The sequence below is a fragment of the Hippoglossus stenolepis genome, chromosome 20 (assembly GCF_022539355.2).
Source record: "Hippoglossus stenolepis isolate QCI-W04-F060 chromosome 20, HSTE1.2, whole genome shotgun sequence".
Taxonomy (NCBI): Eukaryota; Metazoa; Chordata; class Actinopteri; order Pleuronectiformes; family Pleuronectidae; genus Hippoglossus; species Hippoglossus stenolepis.
This window is the reverse complement of record NC_061502.1, coordinates 20916236-20932635: the sequence shown is the minus strand read 5'-3', so window position 1 is coordinate 20932635 and position 16400 is coordinate 20916236. Positions and strand designations below refer to the sequence as shown.

At 44.6% G+C, this 16400-nt stretch overlaps 1 protein-coding gene across 1 annotated transcript in view; it reads left to right on the top strand.

Annotated features, from left to right (window-relative positions):
- The first annotated feature begins 95 nt into the window (after window positions 1-95).
- The window catches only part of asap2b (ArfGAP with SH3 domain, ankyrin repeat and PH domain 2b), a 16567-nt gene continuing 262 nt past the window's right edge, over window positions 96-16400 (top strand). Inside the window, 30 exon segments of the mRNA XM_035151100.2 lie at window positions 96-380; window positions 4077-4149; window positions 5383-5528; window positions 5613-5687; window positions 6842-6891; window positions 7552-7681; window positions 8037-8122; window positions 8477-8552; window positions 8625-8711; window positions 8927-9030; window positions 9152-9221; window positions 10063-10150; window positions 10251-10299; window positions 10375-10541; window positions 10995-11128; window positions 11489-11583; window positions 11693-11882; window positions 11964-12049; window positions 12905-13020; window positions 13213-13280; window positions 13430-13537; window positions 13615-13861; window positions 14083-14187; window positions 14406-14498; window positions 14501-14533; window positions 14536-14674; window positions 14752-14810; window positions 14912-14976; window positions 15290-15409; window positions 15501-16400. The exon segment at window positions 15501-16400 is cut by the window's right edge and continues 262 nt beyond it. Coding sequence (XP_035006991.2) covers window positions 255-380; window positions 4077-4149; window positions 5383-5528; window positions 5613-5687; window positions 6842-6891; window positions 7552-7681; window positions 8037-8122; window positions 8477-8552; window positions 8625-8711; window positions 8927-9030; window positions 9152-9221; window positions 10063-10150; window positions 10251-10299; window positions 10375-10541; window positions 10995-11128; window positions 11489-11583; window positions 11693-11882; window positions 11964-12049; window positions 12905-13020; window positions 13213-13280; window positions 13430-13537; window positions 13615-13861; window positions 14083-14187; window positions 14406-14498; window positions 14501-14533; window positions 14536-14674; window positions 14752-14810; window positions 14912-14976; window positions 15290-15409; window positions 15501-15575 — 3060 coding nt within the window. The 5' untranslated portion in view covers window positions 96-254 and the 3' untranslated portion in view covers window positions 15576-16400.

Below are 16400 nucleotides of genomic sequence, written 5' to 3'. Positions count from 1 at the left end.
TTCTCTGAATACACTGTGGGTGTGGTCTGAGAAAAACAGCGCCCATGTTGTGACCTCATCAGATATAGCCCCGCCCCTCGTCGGTGTCCCCGCCCTCTTCCTCAGGTGTGGCAGCAGCACGGAGGATCGTGCTCGGACTCTCCAGTGATTGACAGCTCGATGCGGGGGACGTGTGCGTGGTGTGCGTGAGTCCGTCCAGTGTCCTCGTCCCTGTGAGACCGTCTCTCTGTCGCGGGACCGTGTGCGCGCTCACGATGCCGGAGCTGATCAGTGTGACAGAGTTTGTCTCCGAGACTCAGGAGGACTACACCGCCCCCACCACCTCCAGCTTCAGTACCCGGATGATCCACTGCAGGAACACAGTGGCTGCTCTGGAGGAGGTCAGCACACACACTGTACTACACACTGTACTACACACTGTACTACACACTGAGTACTACACACTGAGTACTACACTGCACTACACACTGTACTACACTGGTACTCACTGCACTACACACTGTACTACACACTGTACTACATACTGAGTACTACACTGTACTACACACTGTACTACACACTGTACTACACTGTACTACACTGTACTACACACTGTACTACACACTGTACTACACACTAGTACTACACACTAGTACTACACACTGAGTACTACACTGTACTACACACTGTACTACACACTGTACTACACACTGAGTACTACACACTGTACTACACACTGTACTACACACTGAGCACTACACACTGTACCACACACTGTACTACACACTGTACTACACTGTACTACACACTGTACTACACACTGTACTACACACTGAGTACTACACACTGAGTACTACACTGCACTACACACTGTACTACACACTGCACTACACACTGTACTACACACTGTACTACACACTGAGTACTACACTGTACTACACACTGTACTACACACTGTACTACACACTGTAGTACACACTGTACTACACACTGTACTACACACTGTACTACACACTGTACTACACACTGAGTACTACACTGTACTACACACTGTACTACACACTGAGTACTACACTGTACTACACACTGTACTACACACTGTACTACACACTGTACTACACACTGTACTACATACTGAGCACTACACACTGTACTACACACTGTACTACATACTGAGCACTACACACTGTACTACACACTGTACTACACTGTACTACATACTGTACTACATACTGAGCACTACACACTGTACTACACACTGCACTACACACTGTACTACACACTGTACTACACACTGTACTACATACTGAGCACTACACACTGTACCACACACTGTACTACACACTGTACTACACACTGAGTACTACACTGTACTACATACTGTACTACATACTGAGCACTACACACTGTACTACACACTGTACTACACACTGTACTACACACTGTACTACATACTGAGCACTACACACTGTACTACACACTGTACTACACACTGTACTACATACTGAGTACTACACTGTACTACACACTGTACTACACACTGTACTACACACTGTACTACACACTGTACTACATACTGAGCACTACACACTGTACTACACACTGTACTACACACTGAGTACTACATACTGAGTACTACACTGTACTACACACTGTACTACATACTGTACACTGTACACACTGTACTACACACTGTACTACATACTGAGCACTACACACTGTACTACATACTGTACTACACACTGTACTACACACTGAGCACTACACACTGTACTACACACTGTACTACACACTGTACTACATACTGAGCACTACACACTGTACTACATACTGAGTACTACATACTGTACTACATACTGAGCACTACACACTGTACTACACACTGAGTACTACACACTGAGTACTACACACTGTACTACACACTGTACTACATACTGAGTACTACACACTGTACTACACCCTGAGTACTACACACTGTACTAAACACTGAGTACTACACACTGTACTAAACACTGCGTACTACACACTGAGTACTACACACTGTACTACACCCTGAGTACTACACACTGAGTACTACACACTGTACTAAACACTGAGTACTACACACTGAGTACTACACACTGTACTACACCCTGAGTACTACACACTGTACTAAACACTGAGTACTACACACTGTACACACTGTATACCACACACACACACACACAGACACACACAAACAATCAATACACTAGGGACCTGCTGTGTCCCCATAAGGGAGATAGGACAATAAATTGACTTAATTATTTAGTTTGAGCTGAAGATAAAGAACAAGAAAAGTGTTTTTCAGTCAGAAGAGGAACCGAGTTAACTTCCTCCTGCTCACGCTCGTTGTGTTGCAACACACTGATGATCAGTGACTGTGTGTTAACTGCCACAGAAAGGGTCAAAGGTCAGAGGGAGGGAGTCAGTGTCACCACACTCCACTTCAGGCTCCGTCACAGAGTTTCCAGGAGGTTTTTAAACGTAAAGTAAACGTGACTCAGTCTCATCATGACAACTTTAAATTCAGATCAAGTCACACTCATAAATATCACCTCCTGTTAGTTTCCACTGAACTTGTTGGTGTTGATGTTTTACGTGTCAGAGAAAAACTCAGATCTGGATCAGGGGCCGGATCCAAGACATTTTTAATAATTTAATAAATAATAACACTTTCTTTAACAACACACACAACAACAACCACACTCGACTCGTCCGTTAACTCGAGTTGAAAACTATGATAGTTTTTGTTCTGTAAATAGTAAATGGTTGATTAAGAACTTTTAATGTAGAAATGTGAGTCTGGTCCTCACAAGAGACTGGTTCAGTCATAGTGGAGGAACTGAGTCGCAGTGTTCGTAGGATTAGACAAAAACTACTGAACCAATTTCTATGAAATTTTATGGAGGCTGGGACATGACCCAAGGAAAAACTCTTTAAACTCTGCAACTGGTCTGAATCAAGTGGCGGATCCAGGAATTTCTTTTCACCTGCTTTGACATGGCGAGATAGGGAATTAGCCTGGTGGAGGTATGGACTCCCAGAGCGTGCTGTTCAGCCCCGCCCCAGGAGGAGAAGATAATCAGGGTGAACGGTAATGAAAACATCCTGTTAAAGAAAAGTCCGGATCTGCCCCTGGTCCAGATCCGCATCCATTTATTCTTTACCTCTTACACATCCTTCTGCCATGTTTCGTGAAAATCAACGTGTAACGTCTCTGTAACGCATCGGTAACGTGTCGCTAACGCGTCTGTAACGTGTCGCTAACGCGTCTGTAACGCGTCGCTAACGCGTCTGTAACGCGTCGCTAATATGTCTCTTCACATTCAACCTCACACAAGTCAGGACAGCTTGTTGTTCCTCCTCCTGTTGCGTGCTGGGACCTTTTCCTCCCCAGGGCGATGGTGGAGCCTCCCACGTCTGATCGAGTCCCAACACGACCTGTCTCACCCCCCCAAGGAGTTAAAGCTCATCTGGGCGTCGTCCGTCTCGTCTCCACTCGTCCATCTGAAGTTTACCTCTGCAGCTGCTCACCCTCACATTGTAGCTTCCTGTCGACCAATCACAGCTCGTGTTTCAGATGTTTGGTTCTGCTCTCAGGTCCCTGTCGTCCTGTAGCGGAGAGGTGTAATCTGATTACTTCTGTTTACTCAGTTTTTGACAAAACAAAACAAGACTCTTTTTGGTTCTGTGTTTTTTTTATTCCTCTGCGCTGGCGACACCTAGTGGCCGGAGGCATTATGTTTTCATATAGTCCATCCGTCTGTCCTTCTCATTTTCACGATATCTCAAGAAAGTCTTGAGTAAAATTCTTTCAATTTCAATTTTGAACGAATGCTCACTGGGACTCTCAGATGAACTGATTTGATTTCCCCGTGACCTCATATGAGTCTGATATGGAGTCAAACTTTCCCATTAAGAGCAGCGAAATTCACTGTAATAATAATAATAATAATGATAATAACTTTATTCATTTAGCAGCTTTCAAAACAGCCGTTACAAAGTTCGGCGACAGGAAGTGACTGGAGTTTTCCTGGTTCTGGTTCTGGAGTAACGTTTCTGTTTGTCATCCTCAGGCTCTGGACGTGGATCGATCAGTTCTGTACAAGATCAAGAAGTCGGTAAAGTCCATCAACACATCTGGTCAGAGTGAGTCTGCCACTTCCTGTCTAAGCCACATATCAATAAAGTTATAAAGTTCAAAGTGTGTTAAAACACATAATACTGTGGAGTACTGTAGTACTGTTCTACTTTGGAGTTCTGCACCTGAAGGTGCTAATGCTGCTAGTGATACCATCGTTACCATGGCAACCAGATGAAGCGCTTCATTCATGTTCTCCATTCAAACAGAAAGACTACTACCCCCCCGGCAACTGACAACATGCCCACGTCAGACGCCGTCTATAAACCAATCAGAGTCAAGTATAGGTAGACTCCGCCCACGTAGGTGATGACGACAGGACGTACGTATGTACGACAAGATCCTTTCGTCCCTAAATTACAATGTGAAACCAGAACTAACAGATCAAAGGAAACATGGAACCAACACGTGAAGCTTCAGACTTCTGAATCATCTCCTCCTCCTCCTCCTCCTCCTCCTCCTCCTCCTTCTCCTCCTCGTTACCTTTGTTTCTACATCAGCCATGTTGAGCCACCACATTTCTACAATAGAATGGACAAACCCAAAACTATATTTAAAAAGGGGGAAGGTTCAGTGGAGAAGTATTCAGGTCAAAATCTGATGAAAAATAAAAATTGCTGAATAATTTCCTATCAATCAACTAATCGATCAATCCATTGTTTTCTTACTGCTCACATAAACGTGTGAGATGAAACTTTATTAACAAATAAATGAAAGGAGAAACTTTCACTCAGTGAAGAAGTCCAGCAGATCCCTTGGCTGCTGCTGCTCCGTCAGGGTGGTTGGTGGGTTTGTGTTCAAGCAAGTGGAGACTCACCTCCAGCATTCCCATCATGCCGATCTCCTGTCCCAGCATGCCGAGGGGGAGAGACAAGAAGAGGCTGCGGAACGTTTCCTTCTTCATCTGGAACAAAGACTCCTTATATTCACATTTACTATTTTCAGTTTGATACTTTTTTCCTATAATTCATTTGAAATATTTGATAATCTAAATATTTGCTGATTACTTTTCATCTCTTCGTTCGACACATACTGACCTGAGTTGAATTCCTATTTATTCATGGGTTCAAATCATTTCAGGATCAAAATCAAGTTTATTGATAAAGTAGGAAAAATATTTTTGGTGCACAATACTGAACATGATTTCAGGAGGATTCAGACCAGAGGTGGCGCCAGAACATTGACGTTAAGTTACAGGTTGAGTTTGAAGTCCGCCATCATCTACTTCCTGTGTGTTTCAGCTCATGTGGACAACGAGGAGCAGTACATCCAGTCCATGGAGAAGTTCGGGGACAACTATGTCCGCAAAGAGGACGCAGACGCTGGCTCCGCCTTCCTGAAGTTTGCCGTCTTCACCAAAGAGCTGACGGCGCTCTTCAAAAACCTGGTGAGGAACTAAAACATGGATGTGAGTGGATCTGTTGAACATCCGGTGAAACGTTTGAGCGTTGACATGATTCTCTGTTCGCAGCTGCAGAACATGAACAACATCATCACGTTCCCTCTGGACAGTTTGTTAAAGGGCGACCTGAAAGGAGTGAAAGGGGTTTGTGTTGAGTTTCCTTCTTCAGCCTGAACTCTTCAAACATCGCACTGTCAAAATCCATTTTTCTAAAGTCCTGACAAGGCTTTAAAAAGTTTGAATAGGTTTCTTCACCGGCTTTAAACAGAAACATTAGTTCAAACCTTAGACTGTAAATAATCACGACATCACGTCTCCACTGCCTCCAGAAACAAAGCTAATTTTCTCAGAGTCTGTTCAGTAATGATCGTGAAGTGGAGCTTTGCAATCGCTCTCAACCAATCAGGAGTCAGTCTCAGCTGTCAATCATCACGTCTCAGCCTGTTTTTATATCATCAAATAACTGATTCAAACCAAACTGATCAGAAACTTGAACAAACATCAGTGAGATAAGAACGACCTGAAATGACAGAAACATCTTTGATAAACATTTATTTAACGTCTACTTTGTTTTTTTAGTTTGGTCCATGTCCCATCTGCTAACATGGAGTAGGTTTATTACCTAAACCTGCTGGCAGCCACCAGGGGGCGACATATACACTTTGGCTTCAGTTTAGAGAAGCCGTCATGTCGTCCATCTTTATTTACAGTCTGTGGTTTTAACTTTTGTCTGTGTCATCAGCAACCCATCGAACAAGGGTACATTTTCAGGCTCCGCCCACACAACTTAGCTTTAGTTTTAAAACTCATTGCTGTTGCTATGGTTACGCCTGACGGAGTTTTCCTCCTCTAAATCAGAGACTTGTGTTAACTGGTCTTTAGTGTGAAAACTCTGGGGTTGTGTTTTAGTCTGAACAGATGATGCCCACGTTCTCTTCCTGATTGGTTCTCATCAGTCACATGACTCGACTACCAGCGGTGAACACAAAGCTAACACTTCCTGTCAGTAACACTTCCACCTCGTCGTCACTCAGAGAAAAGAAATCCCTGCTCTGACTCTTCACCATCACTGTTCCTCAAAGGAGGGAGACAATCTACTTCCTGTTGACACCACATGACCAGAGTATGTGAATGGTCATGTGATATGTGTTAGTATGGGCGGAGATTATTTCAGCTTTAATCACTGACATTGTTTAAATTCAAATAGTTTTTTTGTCGTATAATTAAAAGTAAAATAAATGAAATGAAGCAGGACTCAGTTTCCTCTCTGACTAATCATGTGACGTCTCCTCCTGCAGGACCTGAAGAAGCCGTTCGACAAAGCCTGGAAGGATTACGAGACCAAACTGTGAGGAAACGAAACCACTGTCAGCACATTCATCAGTTCTCACAGTCACTCTGCGGAGGAACGCCTTCTTCTTCTGCTTCTTCTTCTTCTTCTTCTTCTTCTTCTTCTTCTTGCTTCTTCTCTTCTTCTCTTCTTCTTCTTCTTTCTTCTTCTTCTTCTTCTTCTTCTTCTTCTTCTTCTTCTTCTTCTTCTTCTTCTCCTTCTTCTTCTTCTTCTTCTTCTCCTTCTCCTTCTTCTTCTTCTTCTTCTTCTTCTTACAAGTAAAATACAAGTAGAAACTGAATCCTGTGAATTAAAAATAATAATCAAAGCTTCAGCTCATAAAATAACAGATTTTTGGTGAAATAGAAACTGGATTTTTTTATATTAAAAACCACAAAAAGAAAAAAACACACCATATATTTAAGAACAAAATAGAACTTAAAAAAGGTGTTTATCTGTGTTGTTAAAAACATTTATTGATCATTTAAAAGTTTCACAACAGGAAATCGTTTAAGCTGCGGGGTTTAGTTAGTTTTTTAGTCACATGTCCTGTGTTCCTGTTGCTCGTGGAGTCGTCAGATCGAGATGATTATTCTAACAGTTCATTTGACACAGAGTTCAAACCAGACACTGGTTGTAATGGTTTCTGAGTTTTTACTCCACCTTTGACCTCTGCAGTGTGAAGCTGGAGAAGGAGAAGAGGGAGCACGCCAAGCAGCACGGGATGATCCGGACAGAGTTCAGTGGAGGAGAAATCGCAGAGGAGATGGAGAAGGAGAGACGGATGTTCCAGCTTCAGATGTGTGAGGTGAGGTCATCCAGAGGTCAGAGGTCACGCTCATTTACACGTCTTTTTAACAAACGTCAGATGACACTGGTTCACACCTTCATACAGGTGAAGAGTGGCCCAAATTCTGTTCTATTTCAAAGTGGATTCTTCTTCCCTAATGTGAAGTGTGTATTATTATTATTTATTTATGATTTAAGTCATTATAATGTAGAAATGATGAAACAAGTTTCTCATTGTTTTGAGGATTATTTTGATTTATAGGATGTTATAATCATTCATCATTGGCAGAAGTGGGCTTTCATATTTAGATTTTTTTTTACATTATGATGTTGTGTTTTTTTGTCAATAAATAATTTAGGAATTTTCTCTGCAGTATCTCCTCAAAGTGAACGAGATCAAAGTGAAGAAAGGTGTCGACTTCCTCCAAAACCTCATCAAGTATTTCCACGCTCAGTACAAGTACGTCACGGAATCGCCAGAACACGTTCATGCAAATGTCTATTTTAAACCTTGTGAAATACTTTGGTCAAACATGATTTATTTAAACATATAATAATAATACAATGATAAAAATGGAGAAAAAAAACAAAACATCTCATTGGTTCATTCCATTTCACACAATTTTAATTTCTGCAGTGACAACAATGAGATCATTAATATTTATATACAATTGAAGAATTGTGCTTTTCATCTATTCGTTGATTTCTGTATATTATTATTATATTATTTTTGTATGTTATATATATATTTTTGTGTAGGTTTTTAAAAAAGTCAATATTTATTTTGGAGCTTTACGAGTTTTTCTGTGTTCAGTTTTTTCCAGGACGGACTGAAAGCTGTGGAGAGTCTGAGACCTTCTGTGGAGAAACTGTCCACAGACTTGACCACGGTGAGAACAAGAGACGAGAAGGGAGATTATAGTGAAGAACCGGCATTAAGCTTCTGTGTCTGTGTCCCTCAGATTAAACAGAGTCAGGACGGAGAGAGGAAACAGCTGAATCAGCTCCGAGACGTCCTGAAGGCTTCACTGCAGTCGGAGTCCAAAGAGGTGGGCTACACAACTACAACTCCCAGAGTGCACCTCAGCAGGAAACATCCAATCAGCGACTGTATATGAAGATGATCAGTGACTGTATATAAAGACCATCAGTGACATGTTGTTTTTATATAAATTATATGATTGTTTCTTCACACTTTGTCTGCAAATACAAACGCAGCCTCCAGGGGGCGTTGGCAGGAGGTTAACGTTGGGTTTTGTAACAGGATTCTCAGGCGAAGCAGAACGCAGGTTACAGCCTCCATCAGCTTCAGGGAAACAAGGCCCACGGCACCGAGTGCTCCGGAGTCCTCTACAAGAAAAGTGAAGGGTGAGTAAAGTCCATGTCCCAGAATCCCTCAGGAAAAGAACTTGGGCATGGCGGAGTTCTACTAACGTCATGTGTCACTGCAGCAGTGCATGTTCTTTATCATGTGAACTGTCCTCCTCAGGCTGAGGAAGGTATGGCAGAAGAGGAAGTGCTCGGTGCGGAACGGTTTCCTGACCATCTGCCACGGCACGGTAAGACGCAAGGCCCTCTTCTCCTATTGGTCCTCGTGCATGACAAGCTCCCGCCCTCCTGCCTGCACGTCCTATCAGAAGTCTACTCATGGACTTACAGTCTTTTTTTTCTTATTTTCTTTCTTTTGTTCTGTTCTGTCCAGATAGCTCGGGAGCTAGCCAGTTAGCCTGTTAGCATCCGGAAGTGAGCAGTCAGTTGAATCCTCATGTTTAACTGTAACATTGAGCGCTAACCGTTGAACTTTCTGCTAAAAGCTAACCTCTAGCATCCTACTGCAAACTGACCAGAAGCTACGCAGTAACTACGTGAACACTTCCTGTCAGCAAGCCACCAGGGGGAGATGGAGATGTTTTGGTTTCACTTTTGGGAGCCATCACTTGCAGTCTGTAGAAGACGTGTAAATCAGCGTTTGACCTTTGACCTCTTCAGTGTTGAACCTAATGACAGAATTTTTATTGAAGACTTTGGTTTGGCTGTGGCTGAGGGGGTAAAGCGGTTGTCCTCCAGCCAGAAGGTCCGATCCCTGTCTTCCCCATCATGCTGAAGTGTCCTTGGGCAAGACACTGAATCCTGAACTGCTCGTCACACAGAAAGTGCTGCAGATAGATGTACTGTGTGGATGTGTGAATGTTCTGTGTCATCAGGACTAAAGATCTATTTCAGACAGACATTCACTTTAAGATCTTTTAACAAAGATTGTTCCAGAAAAACTGACGGACATTTTGTTTTAATCTGTGGCCTCTCTTGGTTCTCCTCCCTGGTTCTCCTCCCTGGTTCTCCTCCCTGGTTCTCCTCCCTGGTTCTCCTCCCTGGTTCTCCTCCCTGCTCCTCGTCTCGCAGGCCAACAGACCTCCAGCCAAACTCAACCTGCTCACCTGCCAGGTGAAGAGGAACCCTGAGGAGAAGAGAAGCTTCGACCTGTTCTCACGTACGCTGCAGACACCACACTCCTCACACTTAAATATACAACACGTCTTTTTGTCTGATTCTCGTCTCCTGTCCGTCTCCTGTCCGTCTCCCTCCCTCAGACGACAGAACCTATCACTTCCAAGCCGAGGACGAAGCCGAGTGTCAGGTGTAAGTATCAGAGAAGTGAAGCTGCGGCTGTCTCTGCTGCAGTGTGTGAAGTTGTGTTGTTGTGGTGTTGTGCAGCTGGGTGTCGGTGCTGCAGAATAGTAAAGAGGAGGCGCTGAACCAGGCGTTTAAAGGAGACCAGGACGAAGGAGAGAACAACATCGTCCAGGAGCTGACCAAGGCCATTGTAGGAGAGGTGAAGCGGATGAGTGGCAACGACGGCTGCTGCGACTGTGGAGCCCCCGGTCTGTTGATACTACTACTGCTAGTACTACTACTGCTAGTACTACTACTGCTAGTACTACTGCTGCTAATACTACTGCTGCTAATACTACTGCTAATATCACTGCTGCTAATACTTCTACTGCTAATAATAGTACTGCTAATACTACTGCTGCTAATTTTGCTGCTGCTAATGCTAATACTGCTGCTAATACCACTACTGCTAATAATACTACTAATGCTAATACTGCTGCTAATACTACTACTGCTAATACTGCTGCTAATACTACTACTGCTAATAATACTACTGTGCTAATACTGTTATTATTACTAATATTACTAATACCTCTACTGCTACTAATACTATTTGAACTAATGCTTTGTTTTGTGTGTATCTTTGTGGTTGTTTTGTGTGTCTGTAGTGGTTGTGTCTGTGGTTGTGTGTCTGTAACGTTGGTCTCTGGTTGGTCCCTCAGGTCCGACCTGGTTGTCCACTAACCTGGGGGTTGTGATCTGTATCGAGTGCTCAGGGATCCACAGGGAGATGGGCGTCCACTACTCCAGGATCCAGAGTCTGGACCTGGACGTCCTGGGAACCTCGGAGCTGCTGGTGAGTCCACTTCACTGTCTGCAGAGGAGCGTTGGAAATCAGAGCACCGAGGATTAGTTTGAATCTGACTTCTGTTCAAAAATGACTTTAATCCTTTATGATGATTTCATGACTTCTTTCCAATTCCACCTTTTATTTCCTTTTTGATCTGTGGATTTAGTTTTTTTATTGTGTGACAGTTTTTTAAATTAAATTAACTGTTAAGAAATGTTTTTATTTTCTTAAATAACTCGGCTGTTATGGTGAATATGAAAAACCCTTGATACACTGTGTGTGTGTGTGTGTGTGTGTGTGTGTGTGTGTGTGTGTGTGTGTGTGTGTGTGTGTCGTCGCTGATGAACCCATGCTGTTGTGTTTTAGTTGGCGAAGAACGTGGGAAATGCCAGTTTTAATGAGATCATGGAGGCAGATTTGTCGGCGCAGGGCATAACCAAACCTGATCCGAGCAGCGACATGTGAGTGATGGGCATATTTTCTTAGAATGATCCAAAAGGAGGGAAATCAAACACGGGTTAAAAGGTGACACACTAACTCCGCCTCTCTCTGTGCTCGGCCGGTTTCCAGGCAGACGAGGAAGGACTACATCCCGGCCAAGTACACAGAGAAGCGCTTCGCTCGTCGGCTGTGTGCCGACCCTGAGTCCAGACTGCAGGCTTTATACGAGGCCGTCAGGAGCAGAGACATCCTGTCACTGATCCAGGTCTACGCTGAGGGGGTGGACCTGATGGAAGCCATCCCGCAGCCCAACGAACACGTACGACTACAGTGATGGTATCGAACGGTTGACACACGGTCACTCTGTGCTCTACCCTGAAGGTCTGTTTGTTCTTCGTAGGAACCTGGAGAGACTGTGCTCCATCTGGCGGTCCGAATGGTCGACAGAAACTCCCTCCACATCGTGGACTTCCTCGCTCAGAACAGGTAACTGCTGCACCACATCACAGGTGGGCGGCGTCCTGAGAGAACGCTGAAGTTTACATTCATTTGTTTTTAGTTTAGTTTCCATTCGTCCTTGCTGGTGACAGTGGTCGGAGGCCTTGTGTTTTCGGGTTGTCTCTTGTGAACACGATATCTCAGGAACGCCTTCAGGGAATTTCTTCAAATTGTTTAAAAACAGTCAGTTTGACCTGCAGAGGAACTGATTCGATTTTGGTGGTCTGAGGTCACAGTGAATGAAATATGTCAGAACACCTGGAGGAACTGAACCTGCTCTGGTTGGAGGAGGCGTAAAACAACATGATGGTGACTCTATTTGTTTAGTCTTTAAGTTTGTGAACGTTGTGTAACAAACACATGTTCTCCTCCTGCTGCCGGGATTTATCTCCTCTCTCGGAGGGGGGGACGAGACGTCGAGGTAAAACACTTTTGTTCAAATCACCTTCCACTGCGTAATACGTAAGTCATACCATATTGATGTTACCATGGCAACCAGATGAAGCGCTTCATTCATGTTCTCCATTCAAACATAAAGAGGACTACCCCCCCCAACTGACCACACTCCCACGTCAGGCACCGTCTACAAACCAATCAGAGTCAAGTATAGGTAGACTCCGCCCATGTAGGTGAAGAAGACAGGACGTACGTATGTCAGACAAAATTCTTTAGTCCCTAAATAACAATGTGAAACCAGAACAGATCAAAGGAAACAACAAACACATGAAGCTTCAAACTCTCAGAGAAAACATGTTGTTTCAGAAGGGCTCCCTCTGCTGGTCGGATGTCACATCGCTTCATGATGTCAGATTAAGTAACTTTCTGTCCCTGTGTGTGTTTCAGCGGGAACCTGGACAAGCAGACAGCCAGAGGAAGCACCGCGCTGCATTACTGCTGCCTGACCGACAACAGCGAGTGTCTCAAACTGCTGCTGAGAGGAAAAGCCTCCGTGTCCATCAGTAAGACGACAAACTGTTGTACATAGAGTCGGTCTTTGCTCAGCTAACGTCCCACACGAGTCCAAGACGTTCCAGAAACAATCATGTAGCTTCTTTTTAAGTAGCTTGAATCAGGTTTGAACTGAGACTTAATCGAGTGACACTGCCAAAGTTTAGCTTCATTTCTAAACTGTCGTTAATTTATCTCGACAGCAAACGAAGCAGGAGAGACGCCGCTGGACATTTCCAAACGTCTCCGTCACACTCAGTGTGAAGAGCTGGTGAGAAGACAACATTTGTGGTTGTTTTGTATCTTTGTCGTTGTTTCGAAGCTTTTTGTAGTTTTGTCTCCTTATTGTCTCGTTGCCACTAACCTCGGCTGTATAAAATCATCTCCACATATATAATCTGAGTGATGTCTCGTCCTCAGCTGACTCAGGCTCAGACTGGAAAGTTTAACGTTCACGTTCATGTCGAGTACGAGTGGCGTCTCCAAAACGAGGACCTGGATGAGAGCGAGGACGAGATGGAGGACAAGGTGAGCTGGTTTTATCCGGTGAAGTCAGACAAAATGTGGAAATGTTCGGGTTGTATAACGGCCCCTTTTCTGCGCAGCCCATACCGAACCGCCGCGAGGAGCGTCCAGTCAGCTGCTTCGTCCCGGGCAGCTGCTTCGTCCCGGGCAGCTCCCCCATGCAGCCCAACCTGGCAGCGTTGGCCAGGGACGCCGCCTGCGTGGTGCGGGACAAACATAGGCCTCAGGTTCCCAGCACCATAATCAGCAACGAGACGTACGGCACCATGCTGGACCTACTGCCGGCAGGACCGACGCCACCACTCCCTCCCAGAGCCCCCCACAGAGGTCAGAGGGCGGGGTCAGTCGGGGGCCTGTCCGTCTGTACATGACTCTTTTTAATTTACTTTCTTTTTCAGCGTTGTTAATCGATTTTGAAGAGATTCTTTAATGTTGTTTTGTATTTTTGAACGATCAGTTGAAGCTTTGATCGTCGATCAGCTGATCAGAATCCTCACCTGCTGCTTTTCCCCTGGAACAAAATTGACAGTAAAGTTGTGTGTCTGCAGTATCGGGTCACGGTAAACCTACCGCAATGGAAACCGTCGGAAGACAAAGGTCGTCGTCCGACCCCCCGAACCCCCAGGCCCCTGAGAGGAACTCCTCCATGTACGGTGGGTGTAGCGTCGCGCTGCCTCTGCCGAAAAACATCGTCAAGATTTCTCTGTGGGGGGGCACTGTTTGTATCCTTGTGTTAGTTTGTTGTCTTGTGATTGTTTTGTATCTTTGTACCAGTTTTTTGATTCAATGATTTTCTGGAAGTTCAACTAAATTTGGTTGAAACTTGACTCAAGATGTTTCCTGGTTTAACCCCCCACTCCTCTTCCCCCAGTGCTGCCAGCAGCTCCTCCCCCTCCTCCCCCACCTCCAGGAAACAGGAAGTCCAGTCTGTTTGAAATGAGGACCGTCTCAGCCAGGAACACCCCCTCCCTCCGCTGCCTGCTCCACCAGTGTTGGGACTCCCCCTCCAGTCCCATCACCACCTTCCATACCTTCACCCCCCCAGTACAAAGCTCCACCTCTAACCCCTCCTGTCCCCAGCCACAAAACCAGCAAATCACCAGGACCCAAGTCTCCTGAATCCCCCAAATCACCCACCGGGTACGTATCGGTCCACACTGGTCACATGGTACATCCCAGAGTTTTTATCACTCAACTCTATTTTTAACTGATTCCAGATCAGTGAAAAAGCCTCCACAAAGACCACCTGTCAGGACCCGATCTGTGGGCAGACGAGGTACACACACACACACACACACACACACACACACACACACACACACACACACACACACACACAGAAACACACTAGTTTACATCGTTTTTGTCTCTCTGTAGGTTCTCAATCCAGATCTCCTCAGAGTCCGGCTCCTCCAACACCTCAACCCAGAACCGCCTTTTCCGTAAGTCCTCAAACACAATAGCAGCAACAACACTCGGCCCACTGACCACAGTGACTCTCCACTGTTGTGTGGTGCACACTCTCCTCAAAGGGACGGATAAGGGAAGTTTAAATCAACGTCTGGTTGGTTCAGTGGATCTCTAACTCACCCAGAACATCTCAATCTCTCCAGACTCATCCTGTCACCAAAACACCAAATGCTCTCAGAGACAGAGTGTGTCCTCAGAGTCAGTGTGTGTCCTCAGAGTCAATGTGTGTCCTCAGAGTCAATGTGTGTGTGTGTGTGTGTGTGTGTGTGTCTCTGTGTTGTGTAGAAGCAGAAGCTTCAGAGAGTGAAGGCCATCTACAACTGTTCAGCCGATCATCTAGACGAGCTGACGTTCAGTGAGGGGGAGGTGATCGTGGTGGAGAGGGAGGAGGACACTGAGTGGCTGGTGAGTCAGCGCTGGGATCACTGTTTGTTTCTTTGATGTTTCTTTGATGTTTGATGTGTGTTTGACCTCCAGAGAATCTTGTCTGTTTCAGATCGGTCACGTTGAAGGAGAGCCGACCAGACGGGGAGCGTTTCCTGTCACCTTCGTCCACTTCATCGCAGAGTGACGTCAAGACGACTTCCTATTGTTTGACAAACACTCTGATGTGTCGTCCTCTGATCGAAGAGGAAGCTCCAGACCAAAAAATCTGATTCAACGCCCGAAGTTCAAACTTTCCCTCGCACATTTAAAGCACAATGATGGACGTACGCATTGTTGTGGTTGTTGTGTTTTTTTGTTATCAAGTTTTTTTACAGCTCGCAGAACTTTTTTTAAAATTCTCTAAAGGTTCTGAAGAATCTGTCCGAAAGAATTTTGTGGAAAAATGTTTCAAAATATGCTGCGGAAAAAAAACCTGAAGTGTTAAATTCATTCAAGTATTTATTCCATAGACGGTAAATAAAGATTGATCGCCCCCTGGTGGCTGGCTGCAGTGTGATCATAAGCTTACTCATGATTGGTCAAAAGCATGTATGGAACCTCAATACACAGACTCTGACTGCAAATGACGTCATCACCACAAGATGGCAGCGTTTGTATCGAGATCATTTGGTTTCATTGAGGAAGTGAAGATGTGTCTTTATTTAGTCTTTGATCTTTATTTAAAGTCTTTGATTTATCTCAGTAGAAAGACCATTTAATGAACCATTTAAAAATCTACACTGGCCAAAGGTATGTGGACAGAGGAGATCTATAATCATAATATATGTATCACTCTCATATGGAGATGTCCACTTACTTTTGGCAGAAAACGTTTCCTCTGTGACGACCTCTTCTTTGACAGCCTGTGTGTGTTTGTGTGTGTGTGTGTGTCTCTTTGCTGTCTGTGTTTGTGTGTGTGTCTCTGTCTGTCTGTGTGTGTGTGTGTGTCTCTTTGCTGTCTGTGTGTGTG